General features: G+C 36.6%; 1 protein-coding gene across 2 annotated transcripts in view; it reads left to right on the top strand.

The window, feature by feature from the left end:
* The window catches only part of Zranb1 (zinc finger RANBP2-type containing 1), a 57,304-nt gene that overhangs the window by 16,746 nt on the left and 22,652 nt on the right, over nt 1-17,906 (top strand). Inside the window, exons 1-2 of one of the 2 annotated variants that reach the window (XM_028772518.1) lie at nt 612-774; nt 2,157-3,007. In XM_028772518.1, the coding sequence (XP_028628351.1) occupies nt 734-774; nt 2,157-3,007 (892 nt within the window). In that variant the 5' untranslated portion in view covers nt 612-733. Of the gene's footprint in view, nt 1-611; nt 775-2,156; nt 3,008-17,906 lie in introns of those variants that run through there. The other variant, XM_028772519.1, reaches the window with a different exon arrangement.

Here is a 17,906-nt window from a genome sequence, read left to right as displayed (position 1 = left end):
ACACACACACACACACACACACACACACACACACACACACACACACAGGCTTTTTAAAAATGTCCAGACAAGGACATTTAAATTACCTGGTTTTGAAAGAAGCGGGAAAGACCCAAACAAATGCAATTACAGCAGAAAAAGATTTCAAACTAAATTGTAAGTAACTATTTTTTTTACTTATTTGGATCATCTCACCTTTTCCTTTACAGTAGCACAGATTGAAATTGACTCAGCACTGCTCAGACTCATTGTTGGTTTTATTGGTACGTGCCTACAACAACAGGCATTTAGGAAGCTGAGACAGAAGAACTACAAGTTTGAAGCTAGTCTGGGCTACATGTAGAGATTCTAGCTCCAAAAAATAAGGAAACATGCATACACGTGTGCATGGGCACACACACAACACATTGTGTAGGAAATTTTCCCATGTTTAATGTGGCTGATTAGCCCAATTATTAGCTGTTTTTATTGCGTTGTTAAAGTAAAATTCTAAATAATATGCTATTAAAATAAGTATAATTAAAATAGAATGGATTAAAATTAAGGCTTTCTAAACATACTTTTGAATATAGAAGGCTATAAGTGAAATTCAGTTTTGGTCTCCTTTACAGGAATAGCTATTCAGTCAGACAGAACCACTTACACGTTTTGCAGTATCTTCCGAGGAAGTCAGAATCTGAGCCAGCATGAAGATTGAATCTTGTCTTTGGTCTGATTTACCTTTATTGTAACCATGTGCAAGGTGGAGGTTATAGCATGGAAACTAAAATCTTAGTAAGTGTGATTTTTTTTTTTTTAAATTTTAGCTATCCTTTCTGTGGTGTAGTTGTCCTCTTAGCAAAGGTCACTGTGTATGTGGGGTGTAGATTTAATAGGTAGGAACAGAATACACTTATAAAGTGATTTGGCTTTTTAAGTTTTTGAAATAAGGAGAAATACCTATCACTCTGCCTAGGACCCTTTTCTCTTTTCCTAGTTAAAATAAGTCGTGGGGAGGTACTAAATTTAGAACAGATTGAAAAATTGAGAGGTCGTTTAGTGTTCTAATTTGTCATTAAACTATCATTAAATTTGCCATATAAACTGCTTCACTTATGAATTAGTTGTCATTAAATAGTAAAGTCTTCATTATTGTGTAGTGTTAGTAAATCCACTATAGAACCCTGGGAATATTTATTAACTTATTTGTCTCTCATTATGTAGCCCAAGCTAGCTTCAATCTCAAGATCCTCCTGCTTCAGCCTCCTAGGTGCTAGGATTACAGGCATGTTCCAGCCCTCCCAGCTTCTAGGACTTCTTAGATAGCAAGTATGTTTTTAATATAAATAAAAATTTTAGTGTATATTAATTTTTCAGATATCAAATACGAACATTTAGAAATAGATTGGCATGATTATGCTAGTAGTTTTCTTAGAGATGGTCTGTCCATTTGAATTTCTTGAGAGTATAAGTAATGTAGAAATTTTTTTTTTAATGTTCCAAATGTAATTAGATTTTTAGGATACAGAATATCAACTATTTCTAGTTTATCAGGTTATTTTGTTAATTGTGATTAGTGCTCATCGGCATCTTTCTTTTCTATCTGTGGTAATTCAAAGCAGTGAATAGATAGCACTTTCAAGCTATTTTCCTCCCTTAGCAAGGATAATTAGGAAGGACTTTGATCTTCTTATTTCATGGATTAGACAAACTACAAATAGCACAGTCTATATTGTTTGCAGTTTGTGAGTAGTTATGTTTAAGGTTCTATTTGGCTTGTGTTTTTTCTCTTGCTTGCATGTCTTTTTAACTTTTCCTAAACTAATGGTGACAACCAACTTGAAATTGAGTAATTTCTATTAGTGACTCATCTATTTTTATCTTCTTTCCCTGTAGAAAGAAAGAATCTGTATTCATCTCCTTTTATCACTTTTCAGCAGTCCAAAGTAAACTTTCATTAAACCCTGAAGTCTTAAGAGCTTTTTTGGGGGAATTTATCTTTACTATTTTTTGGAAATTCCAAAACAAAAGTAGAATAATCTAATAAGAAGTTTACATGTGTCTTTTAAGAAATATATATTTTCTAAGTTGAAGGGTATTTTTTATTTTGGGGGCATATTTTCAGAGATGGAATTATGTAGCTATTATTTTAATAACAATGTCCTAATTATTTATAGCTTCCTGCCTGACATAACTCACTTCAAGAAGTACACAATGTCAGAACATGGAATTAAGTGGGCCTGTGAATATTGTACGTATGAAAACTGGCCATCTGCAATCAAGTGTACTATGTGTCGTGCCCAGAGACCCAGTGGAACAATTATTACAGAAGATCCATTTAAAAGTGGTTCAAGTGATGTTGGTAGAGATTGGGATCCTTCCAGTACTGAAGGTGGAAGTAGTCCTTTGATATGTCCAGACTCTAGTGCAAGACCAAGGGTTAAGTCTTCATACAGCATGGAAAATGCAAATAAATGGTCATGCCACATGTGTACATATTTGAACTGGCCAAGAGCAATCAGATGTACTCAGTGCTTATCCCAACGTAGGACCAGGAGTCCCACAGAATCTCCTCAATCCTCAGGATCTGGTTCAAGACCAGTTGCTTTTTCTGTTGATCCTTGTGAAGAGTACAATGATAGAAATAAACTGAATACAAGGACCCAGCATTGGACTTGTTCTGTGTGCACATATGAAAACTGGGCTAAGGCTAAAAAATGTGTTGTTTGTGATCATCCCAGACCTAATAACATTGAAGCAATAGAGTTGGCAGAGACTGAAGAGGCTTCTTCAATAATAAATGAGCAAGACAGAGCTCGATGGAGGGGAGGCTGCAGTAGTGGTAATAGCCAAAGAAGATCACCTCCAACTATGAAACGGGACTCTGAAGTGAAGATGGATTTTCAGAGGATCGAATTGGCTGGTGCTGTTGGTACCAAGGAGGAACTTGAAGTGGACTTTAAAAAACTAAAGCAGATTAAAAATAGGATGAAAAAAACCGATTGGCTATTCCTCAATGCCTGTGTGGGTAAGTTTCTGGTTTTTTGTTTGTTTGTTTTTTGTTCTTTTGCTCATATGTTTGTTTTTGTTTTTGTTTTTTTGCCTTATTTTGAATAAGATAGGAAGAGGCATTGAAAATGGCTTGAAAAATAAAAGGAGGGTCGGTATTATTACTTTGCATTTGACTTATTTGGTGTGATAGTTCATATATGCATAAAGTTCTGTATTTGTGTCCCTGTCTGCCTTGTACCAAAGGGTCCACATTTACTTGTGTACATGCTTATCAACGAGAGAAAGCTTTTAAGTTAAAGAGACTGTTAACACATCTGTGAGAAAGTATGTACTCGGAGTTTGAAATTGTTTCTCTTATTTATTGCAACAAGATGTGACAGAGGAACACCAGCTGCTGTTTCAGAACGTTTGTAAACAGTGTGAGCATCTTGTGATGATAGAGGCTTTAGTCAGAAGTTAAAAATATCATAAAAATGTGTGACTCCAAGAAGTTGAATGAACTTAATATTGACCTTGAAAATGCTGTTAGCTTAATATGAATGTCATGTAGTAAATATTTACACACTTGGTAGAACTGATTTCACATAGCGAGTTGATTCCATAGTTCAGATTATGATTTATGGGTGTTGTGTTTTTAGTGCTTTCATAAAGAAACATATAATGTTGGGCCTGGCTGTTTGTTTTGAGATGTTAAAGGACAGGAGCATGTGAGAGGAGGATATTTCTCCAGCTACTAGCTTGATGAGTTAATAATTTGTGCTATAAATCATAAAAGCTGTTTTGAGACAGGGGCTTTCTACATAGCTTTGGTTGTCGTGGAACTCATTATATAGACCAGGCTGCCCTCAAACTCACAGAATCCTCCCAGCAGAAGATATTCACTTGATTTTAAAAGTTTTCCCTCCAATCAGTAGATTAGCTGTTTGGATTTTATTTAAACTATTGATATGGGCTGCTTACTTCGATGTTCACTTTTGTTTAGAAATATTTGAGTGATTTGTAAAGTTAAACTTGGTGTGGAACAATAGCTAACCTCCACTCCCCATGTGATTTATCCTTTTGGATGTAGCCCCATGAGTACAGAAGATGTAGATGTAGTGCTCAAGAAACCTGAAGTTTCTCTGGGCTAGAGACATGGCTTAGCACCAGAGCACTTGTTATTCTTCCAGAGGACCTGAATTTGGTTTTCAGCACCCATATCAGATGGCTTACAACTGTCCATAACTCCAGGTTTAAGGGATCTAATACGTCTGACTTTCTTGGGCACCTACCCAGGTGTACATAGATAGCCACATGTACACACACCTACATATAATTTAAAATAATAAAAATAAATCTTAAAAACAAAAGAAATCTGAAGTTTTAAATATTTTTTTAAAATTCATGTGTTTGGTTGTTTTGCCTGCATATATGTCTGTACATCACATGTACAGTCCCTTGCACAGGCCAGAAGGGCAATGAATTCCCTGGAACTGGAGTTAAGGAGGATTGGGAATTGCATTGTGCATGTTGGGAACTGAACTGTGATCCTCTGGAGAGCAGTCAGTGCTCTTAACCCATCTTTTCAGCTCTGAAATCTGAGGTAGGTTTTATTTTTTGTTTGTTTTTGTTTTAAACTTATAATGTCAAAAAGTATGTCTTAGCAGTTTGAAGCTTAGCCCTAGTTTCTGGAGTTTAGGCGTAGTAGCACTTGGCAACTGTTCCAATTTTCTCCCGCTTCGAGCCATGAACCATATTCTGTTGACTTTGTTGTCTCATTTCACCCCTTTTCTAGGGAGTTCTTTACTACTATTTTCCTACTGGGATCAAATTTATATATTTAACATTACTTGATACATTCATAATATTATATATACAGTCGTCTTTGCCTCGCCTTAAAACATTCTTGCCACTTATACGAAACTTTTACTTATTAGGCAGTTTATACCTTCTTCCCTCCACCTCCATCCCATTAATCTGTTTTCTGTTAAAAATATCACAAAAATGTGGCTCCAAGGAGTTGAATTAGCATAATACTGACCTTCAGAATATGTCATTCATATTAATGAATTATATGATCTTTCATGGTAACTGTGATTGTCTTAATTACTTGTATGTCTTTGTAACATTTAAAATTACATTTGAAGTGTTAGTATACTATATGTAAATTACATTTGCAGTGGTAGTGTGCTATCTATATTTTAATCATATGGTTAAAATGCAAATAGTATATATAAGTTTATAGATGGGATAAACTAACTTCTTTACCCTTTTGGTAGGGTATAGAATTCTTTTAAGAATCAAAGGTTTTTAGTGTCTTAAGTGAGACGATCCTAGGATAAGAAATGCTTTACATTTTTCCCCACCTTCTGGAAGTACCAGGTAGACCAGTCAGCATTTTTGTCTTTTTGGCTGCTAGTATTTCATGTCTTTATGACTATTCTTTCTTCTTTATACTACCTTTTATTTTATTTTGCATATTCTTAATTCTTTTGAATTCCCATTCCAATTTCTGTATCTTAACAGCTCTGAGTTCATTTTTAAATGTATGGTCAGTCTTGATTCATTTACAGGTTCCTTTATTCATAGGGTGTTTTTTTTGTGTGTGTGTGTGTGTGTGTGTGTGTGTGTGTGTGTGTGTGTGTGGCTCTTGGTAAGGTGGATTCTATCTTTGCCATTAGTTGAATATTGTTGTTAACCATAACATCAAAAGTGGACCTGTGTCTGTTGGGCAGTTCTATCCTGATGTGTAAATATCATTCCACTGTGTTAACTTTAAAAAAATGCGTGTTTACATTACATTAGATTAATTAAAAAATCAGTCTGACTGATAGAAAGGCTGATAGAAAGGTGGCATGTACTGAAAAGGAATACCTCCACCCCTTTGTCTGTGTTACATTTTTCAGATCTTATTAGATGTGAGGACATTATGACTTATTGATACTGTGCATAAAAAATCATCTACAGTGCTGGGCATAGTGATACAACCTTTAATTCTAGCAGTCTGGCCAAGGCAGGTGGATTTTTGTCATGAGCTCCGGGCCAGCTAAAACTACACAATGAGGTCTTGTTGTCTTCAAAAATATGTTTATGTGTGAGATGGCAGTGCCCAAATGTGCGGTCAAGTCAATGGGATTGGGAACCTGGGGTTGGGAATTAGGATGGTAAAAGCAAAGCTCTCTTGTCGTCCCTGTTAGCTAGCATGCAGCTAGAACACCTGATAGAGCAGAATACCTAATTAATACACAGTTTTTGTTCTTGAGCTGTATTGAGACAAATACCAGTGAAATTGTACTCCAAGTTGGGACTAATGTCAAAAGGCACAAGGCTTCATATTATAATTCATTGTTAAATCTGTACTTATAACACATGTAGTACTTGAACCCTAGACTTACATTCTTTATTTACTAAAATCTCCTCTAGAATGTCTTAATATTTCAGACTCACCTCAGAACAGCGTCTCACTATATAGTTCAGGCTGTCCTCAGACTCAAAGAGATCTACCTGCCTCTGCTTCCCAAGTGCTGGGATTACAGGAGTACATCATTATTCCTGGCTTATCTTTATTTTTAATTATGTATTTAGGTATGTGGTATTTGCACTTTTGCCTTTTTACTTTTGCTTCTGAGACATATCAAAAAGTTGTCTAGGCTAGCCTTGAACTCACTGTGTAGCCTAGGGAGGCTTTCACTTTTGATATTCCTGCCTTCAGAGTGTCTGTACCACCATATCTGGTAGCTATCTTTATTCTGTTTTTTATAGACCAACCTCACAGACCTTTCCTCTGACTGAATTGAATAGTTTGTTAAATTGGCTTCTTTGAGTCTTTTCTCTACTAGTTTTTTTGTGCTGGGAATCAAACGTAGGGTTTTGGACATGCTAGCTAAGTGTTTTATCACTAAGCTAATACCATGGCAAGCCTCAGGTCTTTCTCAGATGATGCCTTCTCAGGGAGACCTTTCTAACTGATACATTTACCATTCCACCGCTGCCCTGTCCCACTGCTACCATTCTTTCCTTTTTAAACATCTTTTTAAATTTAATTATTTTTTTAATCATCATTTTGTGGAATACAAAATCCTTTTTGCCACTTTCTGATGCATTTTTCATCTTGTTTGCTATTTGTATTTCCTTTGAGATTTGTACTTCTTGAGTGTCAGGGATTCTGTTTTGTTCATAGTTGTAGCCTCATGCCTTAGAAAGGTCTATTCTCAATATTGTGTCATGTGTGAAAGTGGGTTATCTTTCTAAAGTATAGTAAGGTATTAAAATGAGCTTTTTTGTTAGCTGCAAATATCTTTTTATATTTGCTTTAATATCATTTCAATTCTTAATAACTTAATTATGTGAAAAATCAGAATCTGAGGCAGTTTCCATCTTGATGCCAGTTATGTTTTTACCCCCTTGCTAGAGTCCTGTGTACTGAGTCCAAGCTAGCTTCCCCAACTGTGACTGTAGAAACACAGCTTGATGATATAAGATTTGTCAGAATATGTTTGTCCATTTGGTTTTACAGCACTCTGTCCATTAAAAAAAAATACCGTGTAGGTTTCTACATGAAAAAAAAGTTAACAGGGCTAGGGAGATAGCTCAGTGAGTTGTTGCTTAAGCATGAGGACCTGAGTTCAGATTCCAAATATCCATGGAAAAAACAAAAGTTCTGGTCTTGTAATACTTTCCTGTAATCTCATAGCTGGAAAGTAAAGATACGAGGATTCTAGGTGCCTTTCCAGCCAACCAGCTAGTCTAGGAGAAAGGTCCAGAAAATAAGATAATGATAGAAGAAGACACCTGATTTCAATCTCTGTCCTCCACACATGCACATAAATGCAAGACCATCTTCACACACGTGCATATACTTGCATGTAACACACATATAAATAATAATAAAAACTTACTTAGGTATTAATGGTAGAGGGATAGATATTTACAACTTGTCTATTGAAGATTTTTCCCAAGGAAGTAAACTGGTAAAATTGTATTAGTGGTATTTTTTTTTTTTTGGAATACAAAACTATTAAACAGTGTAATTAGTCACATTTTGTCATTAAAAATTTAGTTTTAAAATCCGTATGTAGTTAAATGAAAAGGATATTCTACAATAATGCAAACAGAATTAGATTAAATTACACTGAAGAAAATCAGGCTAGTTTTTGAAAGATTGTTATACTGTTAGTTGGGATGGTATAAGGTTGTTATATCAAGAAAATGAACACGCTAAAACAAAATTATTGAAGACACTCTGGACTCATTGGTTCTTTTGAGACTAGGCTGTCTAATTATCTTAGGCTGGCCCTAAATTCTGGATCCTCCCATGTCTAACTCTTGAATACTGGGGTTAAAGGAATATATCATCATACAGGGCTTCTCAGTTTTAAGGGAAAAAGCTTCATTGTTATAACTCAAGAAATATATAGTAACTTGTTAGAGCAGCAATGGAAAAATGAATAAAACTTTTAATTATATATTTAATTAAAAATATATTTTATGTGTATAAGTGTTTCTCATTTATGTGTGCATGTATGTGTATCATGAATGTAACTAGTGCCCATGGAGGCCAGAAGATGGTCTTGGAGTTATGGCTGCCTGGCTCTGTGCTACCATGTGGGTACTGGGAACTTATCCTGGGTCTTGAAAGAGCAACAAGTGCTCTTAATTACTGAGCCATCTCTTTAACTCTCAACTAATTGGGGAGAGGGGACAAGCAACAGAAAGATTATATTTAGTTTATACCACTTCTCAGATCTTTTAGAGTTTTTTTGTTTTGTGGTGGAAGACATTGTGCAGAGGCTGACTTGAGGAGGAGGAAGGCATGCTGCTGCTAGTCTTCTTCACAAAGGTGGTTGAGATTTCTGTGTTGCTGGAGTACTAGATTGAAAGGATCAGTTTCTTGAACTTTTGAATAGTATTTGATGCTTGTGAATCCTAATGTTTTCAGTCTTACCTTTTTTTTAATGTAGTAAAATATATACATATTTTATAAAATATAAATTATAAAATATTCATATATGTATATGAAGCTTACTGTCTCCTAGGGTAGTCTTATCTCCTGCTGATAGTTCACAGCATTCCAGGAGTCAGTCACATTATTTACACTTAATGTTTTCTGTGTTGTTTGTGTGTGTGTGCGCACACACTATTTGTGTTTGTATTTTTTCCAGCCAGTATACTACATATACTACAACTGTTTGGACAATTTATTTTTCATCTTTAGAAATCTTCCTTTCTTAAGGAATTGCTTTGTAGTCATTACTTCTTTGTTGTGGGCTCAATAGCAGATTTTCGTTCTAATGTGTCAGTTTTAGAAATTATCTCTTGTGAATTTAGAGAGGAAGTTAGTGAAACAGTTTTCTACCTTGTTAGTTTCAGTTGTCAGTTGTGGTTATTTGAGTGCTAAACTGTGAAATTTAATTTAATTTTTTTTTGAGACAGGGTCTCATGTATATGTCCAGGTTTGCTGCCAACTGTCTTTGTAGTAGAGAGTGACTTTGAATTCCTGTCCCTCATGTTTCTACTTTGTGAGTGCTCTGAATGCCTGGTGAACTTTGATTGTTATATTCTTTTTTTTTTTTTTTTTTTTTTTTTGTGCAGTGAACATTTATTGATGGTATTTAAGAGAGTAGGAAGGGCTCCCTAGGCCCCTCCTATTATTATGGGGGTCCGGGATGGAAATCGTGAGGGAGATGCTTAATGTTGGGGACAGGGACTCTTCAGCAACTTGCTCTCAGTGTTCTTGCTGGGGTGGGTGGTCCAGAGTTTCTTACTCCTTGGAGGCATGTAGCCCATGAGGTCCATGACCCCGTTGCTGTAGCCATATTCATTGTCATACCAGGAAATGAGCTTTACAAAGTTGTCATTGAGAGCAATACTAGCCCCAGCATCAAAGGTGGAAGAGAGAGAGTTGCTGTTGAAGTTGCAGGAGACAACCTGGTCCTCAGTGTAGCCCAGGATGCCCTTCAGTGGGCCCTCAGATGCCTGCATCACCACCTTCTTGATGTCATCATACTTGGCAGGTTTCTCTAGGTGGTATGTCAGATCCACAACGGATACATTGGGGGTAGGAACACGGAAGGTCACGCCAATGAGCTTCCCATTCAACTCTGGGATGACTTTGCCCACAGCCTTGGCAGCACCAGTGGATGTAGGGATGATGTTCTGGGCAGCCCCACGGCCATCACACCACAGCTTTCCAGAGGGGCCATCCACAGTCTTCTGAGTGCACTCTGGCACATATGTTCCCTCTTTCTTCATCATACATACAGAGCAACACAATAGTTAATAAAGATTAAAAAAAGAACTAAATATGTAATACAAATCTGAATTACTCTTAGTTTTCTCTTGCTGTCATAATATACCTTGACCAAAGCAACTTACAGAAGAAAGAGAGTTTGTAGTTTCAGTAGGTGATTCTATGAATGTCATGACAAGGAGCATGGCAGCACATAGGCAGGCATGGTGCTGGGGTTTGATCCCTGAGACTCACATGGTAGGAGGAGAGAACTAGCTATTACAAGTTGCCCTTTGACCTCAATACATATGCATATCTGTGCTTCACCCCTCCCCTGTACATAGAATAAAAGAGGGAAAAAAAGTAGAGAATGATGAAACAGTTGACCTAATTTTTACAGGCATATACACAAAACTTGTTAAGAGTCAAGAATGCACAGGTTGAAAGAATTCATCACAGTTGGACTGAAAAATAAAACATGGTAGAGGTAACCTGTAGAAAAGGGTGAACTGTTTGAGATCTATTCACTTGGATAAGGAAATTTAGCTCTCTGTGTATTAGGGCAGCAGCAAACCTTTGAAACCTCTGAAGGGAATGCCTCCATCTAATTGATGGTTTAGGAAGACCATTCTAGCCACAATGTAAGAAAAAGTGAATGGGACCAACACCTGGGAGGAGCAGACCAGAGGTAGAACTGGCACAAGTCAGAAGACTTTATATTGGCTGAGAGGAGGAAGAGGAGGAGGGGGATGAGAAGGAGGAGGAGGAGGAGGAAGAGGAGGAGGAGCAGCAGCATTTGTTGTTGTTGTTAAAGAAAATAGGTTTTTTGGTTTGGACACCTGGGTTGGATAGTTATATAGAGAGAAGATAGAAAAGGACAGGATTATTTTAGATGTGATATGAGGACATCTCATGTGTGTGTTGTTGTGCATAAGGGCTTGAAACTGCTGTGCAGAATATCCAATCAATTTTGTTTGGGCCACCATTAGTTAAGCTGTGGAACCTTTTCCTGTAGTAGTAAATGATGGGGACTTTACTGTTGGATATTTTTGGCTGAGAAGCAGATAGCTTTGTGCTCATCTAGATGACCTCAGTACTTACATAACATGCTTTCTCACTTGATGATTCACTGTCTGGATGACCAGCTTATGGTCCTCACATCATATGCCACCAAGGACAGCTCTGAATATGGCCCGATACAAATTGCAAACTGAAAAATATTTGGAGATTTTTGTGTGTGATTCCCTTTCCTAACCCCCCTCAACTTGATTACATGCTTGTTTTATTTACCCTGGTTTTCTTGGAACTCAATCTGTAGACTAGGCTGGCCTTGAACTCACAAAGATCTGCCTCCTGCTTTGAGTGCTGTGATTAAAGGTATGTGGCACCATGCATGGCTGATTACATGGTTCATGAACTGTGTGAACTTTGTAGATGACAATGTTGTATCCTAGTGTCTTAGTTTGGGTTTTATTGCTGTGAAAAGACACCATAATCAAGGTAACTCTTATGAACAATAAAATTTAATTGGGACTGGCTTTCAGGTTAAGAGATTCAGTCCATTATCATCAAAGTGGGAAGCATGGCAGCCTCCCGGTAGGCATGGTGTTGGAGGAGCAGAGAATATTTTGATTCAAAGGCAGGCAGAAAACTGTCTTTTGCAGGCAGCCAGGAGTATATCCCTTCCACCCTGGGTGGAGCTTTAGCATAGGACATCAAAGCCCACCCCCACAGTAACACTTCCTCCAACAAGGCCACACCTACTCCAATAAGGTTACACCTCCTAATAGTGCCACTTCTCATGGGCCAAGTATATTCAAACCACCACACCTAGTGTTAGAAGGTTAGACACAGCTGCCAGGCCTTTCTAAAATGGTATAATTCTAAACAAAGTCAATCAGGATACTGTGGCAGTATAGGGAATAAAAAAAAAATTTTAAGACGGGGTTTCTCTGTGTAGCACTAGCTATTCTACCCTGGAACTCGATTTATAGACCAGGCTGGCCTTGAACTCAGATCTATCTGTCTCTGTTTCTTGAGTGTATATGTGCCACCATGCCTGGGACTAAATTTTTGTTGCTGTTTGGAAGTTAGAGACCTTTGGATTTGACTGCACTGGTGAATGTGGGTTTGGCGTATACCATTTATGTAAAATTTAAAAGTACACTTTTAAAATTCTCCATTAAAAAAACAAACAAACAACCTCCCTTTCAGTTGTATAGTTCAGTGATGGTTTTGGTTATATTAAAATTGGAGGTCATGTTCATTTCTCTAACTTGCTAATATTTGTACTTATTTCTGATTACTTGTACTAAAGATGATTTTTATGATTTGTTCCTTTAAATTCTTTTATTATGCATTTTGTAGTATTTTTTCTGCCCATCAAGTTCCTTTTTCTTTTGAAAGTACCTGTCATATTTACCCATGACTTTGTAATTGATATTTTTACAATAGTTGGGTTAGTATTCTGATCAAAGATAGAAGGAAGAAAGGAAGAGCTCAGAGGTATAAACTCTATTTGTTATAGTGCTGTAATTGTTAATAGGTAATTTTAAAGGTATTAGGAACTTTTTTTACTTCCTTACTTAATTGAACCTTTTGTTTTCCTAAAGAGAATGTTTTAATGAACAGTGGGATTGAAAAGAAGTTAACCTTGATTATAATTAGGTGTAAAAAATATTTTCAGAGAGATGGTTTAGTTTGCTGCTTTTGCAGGGGACCTAGGTTTAGTTCCCAGCACTCATGTTGCAGCTCAGTGATTGTAATTCCACCTTCAGAGATACATCACCTTCTGGTCTCCTCTGGTGCCAGGCATGTGTATAGTACACATATACTCAGGAATGCAGGCAAAACACTCATATATATAAAATACAAATGATTATTTTCAATTTCTGATAATCTCATTTATTCATTTTTTTGAAAGGTCATTGTTCTGAAACACTGTTCAAGTAATAGAAATGGCAGATATGAGCTTGTTGATATTGGTTATAATGTGAAAAAAATGCAATTAGGAGGTAGTTTGTCTGGTCTGCTCAAATTATTTCTGTAGTTATGTCTGTGAGTATTTTAAGGCACAGTTAAAAATACTAAGGGCATTTAAAATAAAACTCAGCTTTTCATCTTGGATAGATGGCTTAAATGGGCAAGAGTGCTTGCTGTGGTGAGCATGAAGACCTTAGCTTACATCCTAGCATCCATGTAAAAAGCCAAGAGTAGCCGTGAACATGTAACTCCTTTTCTTTATAACTCCAGAGTTGTGGGCTTTCTGGCTTACTAGCTTGTCTCCAGGTTCAATGAGAGACTGTCTTAAAGGAATAAGGTGGAAGGTGAGAGAGTAGGACACTCAGTGACATTTTCATCTGACTTCTGTAGAGTCTCAGTCTCTCTCTCTCTCTCTCTCTCTCTCTCTCTCTCTCTCTCTCTCTCACACACACACACACACACACACACACACACACACACACAGCGACTCTTGTTTGAGCATTAAAAGAATTTCTTGCAATTATTTGAGCCCAGGTTATGATTAAACTATACCTAAGGATTTTAAAAAATAGTTACTGGGTGGAACAGTTTCCTATTAATATTCAAAGGCAATTAAATAAGCCTTGGGAAGAGAAAACTGCCTAGTCAATACAGCCAGCCACGTCTGCATCTTTCTGCTGACCATCCTTCAGGACATTCTGAACACTACCACTTAAAACTAACTTTTCTCTTTAAGGGTTCCTGAAATTGTGCCTGCTGTCTCCAGGTCCACCCTCACCCCACAGCATAAACCATGCTGTGATGTTACACAGCTACCATAGAACTCCAGGGTAGTGTTGAGCTGGCCCATGTGGGTTCAGGTAAGTCCTGGCTTTTTTTTACCATTTGGCATTTTTTTCAAAGTTAGTTACCATTATGATTTTATGTCATAAAGGAAAATAAGGCAAAACTTTGAAAACTGTGCCATATATGGGGGAAAAAATAAGTCCATTATCTAAACATTTAATGAGCCAGCTCCAGATGCTAACCAATGGAGTTCCATAGTAGCTGTGAAGTCCTCAGTGAGTCTGACCCATGGCTTCAAAATATGTTAGGCTCCACTCTGGCCCATTTTATTGGACAATGTGATGTGAGCTATTCCTGCTGTGGCTGCTTCTTAAAGATTTTATTTGGCAGCTAGTAATATGCTATATATTTTCATGTACTTAAAGTCTGAATAATTTAAGAAGTACATTAACATTCTCCTCATTTCTGATTGATAGTAATTAGCTAATTTTGAGCGTGTTGATGATATTGTGGGTCAGTTTTAGGTTGTTGGTTGGTTTGGAGTTAATCTCAGAGTGCTTCCATTTCTTTTTCTATATTCCTTTATAATAATAGTACAAAGAAGGACAGACAGGAAACACACAATATAAGTTTATTAAATTAAAGAATACTAAGGTATTTCAGTTAATTTGGGGGACATGAGTGGTCAGAAGCCTAAAGAGAAGGTATAGATAATACCTGTCTCTTTTCTTAGAATGAATTAATTTCCCTATTCCCAGCCTACCCGGCACAGCCTTTGTTCTATAAAGTGTGGCTTTATCACTTAACATTTGTTTGCTGCCCTGTCCTGCCTTAAATGCTTCTGTTTTGTTTTGTTTTTACTTTTATCCCTGATGTTACAAGTTGCTAAAAATGTAAAGAACTCAGGGACATTTTTGTGGTTGTGTTACTTTCCTACCTGCTAAGCAGAAAAATGTGGTGGCTAAAGCTAATTATCTGATACAGCTATATCGGTACTCCTAAACATCAACCCTGCAGTGAGAACTCAAATGAAGAGACTCTAAACCACTCTAAACCTGATCAGTAGTTCTTTTTGAGCAATACGTAGTAAGATTTAACAAAACGTGGACTGTTTCATGATGCTCTCAAGAACTTTGATCTGTAATAAATTTATTAACCCTTGTAGATGAAAATTTACCAGTTAAACTATAAGCTTTTATGGATAAAGAACACAATGGAATTTCATATTCCAAAGTATTACTAAAAAGAGGAATATTGTACCTGTTTGTATGCTGGGAAGGTTGGAGTCTTTTTCCTCTGTCTCCTCTGTTTGCAGTCTGTGTTTTGGGGAACAACAGCATAGTTCTGCTTGAGTTTTAGCAAAAACTTGAGTGGGAGGGGAGAATTCAGTATTTTTGATGTTCAAATGAAAATTCTGACTGGTTCTGTGTATGTGACTCAGCTTTCTGAGGTGTGAGACATGTTATATAGAGTTCAGTTTATAGTTTTTGAAAGGATATGTTGAAGACAGGCAGGCAGTAATGTCAGTTATAGTTCCAGATGTAGTTTGCATAGTTTGGTGTGCCATTGGCCTGATCTCCTCACCCCATGTGCCAATGCTAATTTCAGAAGTCCTTCAGAAACATGAGTAAAGAAATGAATTAAGAACTTCTAAGACAGCCGGGCAGTGGTGGTACACGTCTTTAATCCCAGCACTTGGGAGGCAGAGGCAAGCGGATTTCTGAGTTCGAGGCCAGCCTGGTCTACAAAGTGAGTTCCAGGACAGCCAGGGCTACACAGAGAAACCCTGTCTTGAAAAAGAGAACTTCTAAGACATCAATTCTACAGTGACTTGCTGAAGAGTAAAGGCAGAGATTTACAGGATCGTCTCTTTTTCCAAACCAAAGAAAGAAGTCACTTATTATTTAGCTTTAGATTACTTCATATTTGTAAATTTGGGGGAAAAAGATTCGAGCACTCAACAATTTCATACATGTCTATATATTTGTACACATGCATAAATCTTCCTCTTTGTCTATTCAGATATAGTGATCAAGCTCTTTGGCTACTTTCAGAACTTGGAGCATTTTATGTGTGATATGTATTTTATGAATAGATAATATTTTTAAGTTTTAAGCCAAAATCTGTAAGAGGTACAGAGATGTAGTGGTTTTTTTCTTCCTATGTTGGGGATTGGACCCATTGCCTTTTGATTGCTAGATATGTACGCTATCACTGAATTATACTTCATCTCTAGTTCCAGCTCTTACAGGACTGAAAGGGAGAAACGCTTGTCTTTGTAAAGACAGTAGAGTAGGATGTGGTGGCATATGCCTGTAGTCTTGTCAGTTAGGAGACTTAGGTGGAATTGCCTCAAGTTTGAGGTCCTCCTTTAGTACACAGTGAATTCTAGATTTGGGCTACATTAAGAGGACCTATCAATCAAAATAAATTGCAGAAATAAAAGGAGATGGTGAGTATACCCAATTTGAATACTATAAACTATATTAAATTATTTTTAGGCATTTTGTATACTTGAATATAATTAGAAATAGTAAACTCTTTAATGACAGATGATTTTAATTTAAATAGTACTACTTATAACTACTCTTAAACTTTGCTTTAAGAAGATGTTATATTTTCTCTTGCTAACTTTACTATAGTTTAGTCCTAGTGACTTCTAGGGCACCGTTTTTCACACGGATATTTTGAAGTCTTTATGTTTAAAGTGGATTAAGGTTGGCATTTATAGTTGAACTGTGTGGCAAGCAATGTATTGACCCAAAATGCAAACTAAAATTTTTGCAAGTAGACATTCTTTTTTGTTGTTTATTTTATTTTCGTGACAGGGAGTAGCCCTGGCTGTTCTGGAATTAGTTATGTGCATCAGGTTGGGTCTAAAGGTGTGTGCCACCACTGCCTGGTAACATTCTTATTTAATAACATGAGAGTTATAGTTGGTTGTTTTGTTTTCCTGGTTTTGGGATTAACCTAGGTCTTCATGCATGACAAAAGGTCTGCCACGGGGCAAGCTTCACTCTCAGCCTAAATGTAGTGGGCTTTTATTTATACTTTGAGTTGAAAAGTTTTGTTATTATTACTTAGGCTCTTGTTAAGCTCTTAGACTCACTGAATTCTGTCTGAGACACCTAAGAACTAGTACTATACAGTCCACAACATCATGTATGCATTCTCATGAACCCTAACCTGAACAGTTTGTATGTACATGTTTGGGGTTTGGGGGCAGGGTTAGATTTGTAGAAAAGATGCACAACTCTTCAGAGTTTGAAAACTTGTAAAGCTGACTTTCATTCATGCCTCACAGATGTGATTTTAAAGGATTTTTGGGAAGATTGGTGTCATGTACTTACTGTCTTTTGTGCTTCTCATATTGCTTAGAGTACACAACACCACAGACATCCAAATGAGTGTGAAAATTAAATGATCAATTTTAAGATTGGTTTCTTTAATAGAGAGGGGACTGTTGTGTTATACCATGTATAAAGAGTAAGTACCTTTATCTCAATTCCTAATTCAAAATGGCAATTAAAATGCCTTTTAAAAGCACACTAAAGATATTTTTAGTTAATCTTAGCATTTTACTTGGAAGAACTTTTTTTTTTCCTGACATAATTTAGGAAACAGAAAAATAGTCAGTTTGTAATTTGTTTTACTGTATTTATTAAAAGTTAGTTTGCACTGTCACTCCCCCCCAAGGCTATTTATTATCCATACTGTTCAGTAAGTACTTTCTTTACTTAACATTAATTTGTGCTAAGGTTAATAAAATAGTTTAATGGGAATAGAAGGTTTATGGCTTTGAAAAATGGTATTTGTTTTATATTCATACTCTAATTGTTTTATTTTAGCATAGATAAAATTGTATAAGTTTTTATTTTTTAACAACTATCCTGGCCTCCTGCTCCACCCCACTGTATAGCCCAGGCTGGCTGTATGGAGA

The sequence above is a fragment of the Grammomys surdaster genome, unplaced genomic scaffold, assembly GCF_004785775.1.
Source record: "Grammomys surdaster isolate TR1022 unplaced genomic scaffold, NIH_TR_1.0 214, whole genome shotgun sequence".
NCBI lineage: Eukaryota > Metazoa > Chordata > Mammalia > Rodentia > Muridae > Grammomys > Grammomys surdaster.
This window is presented reverse-complemented; position numbering and strand designations above follow the sequence as displayed.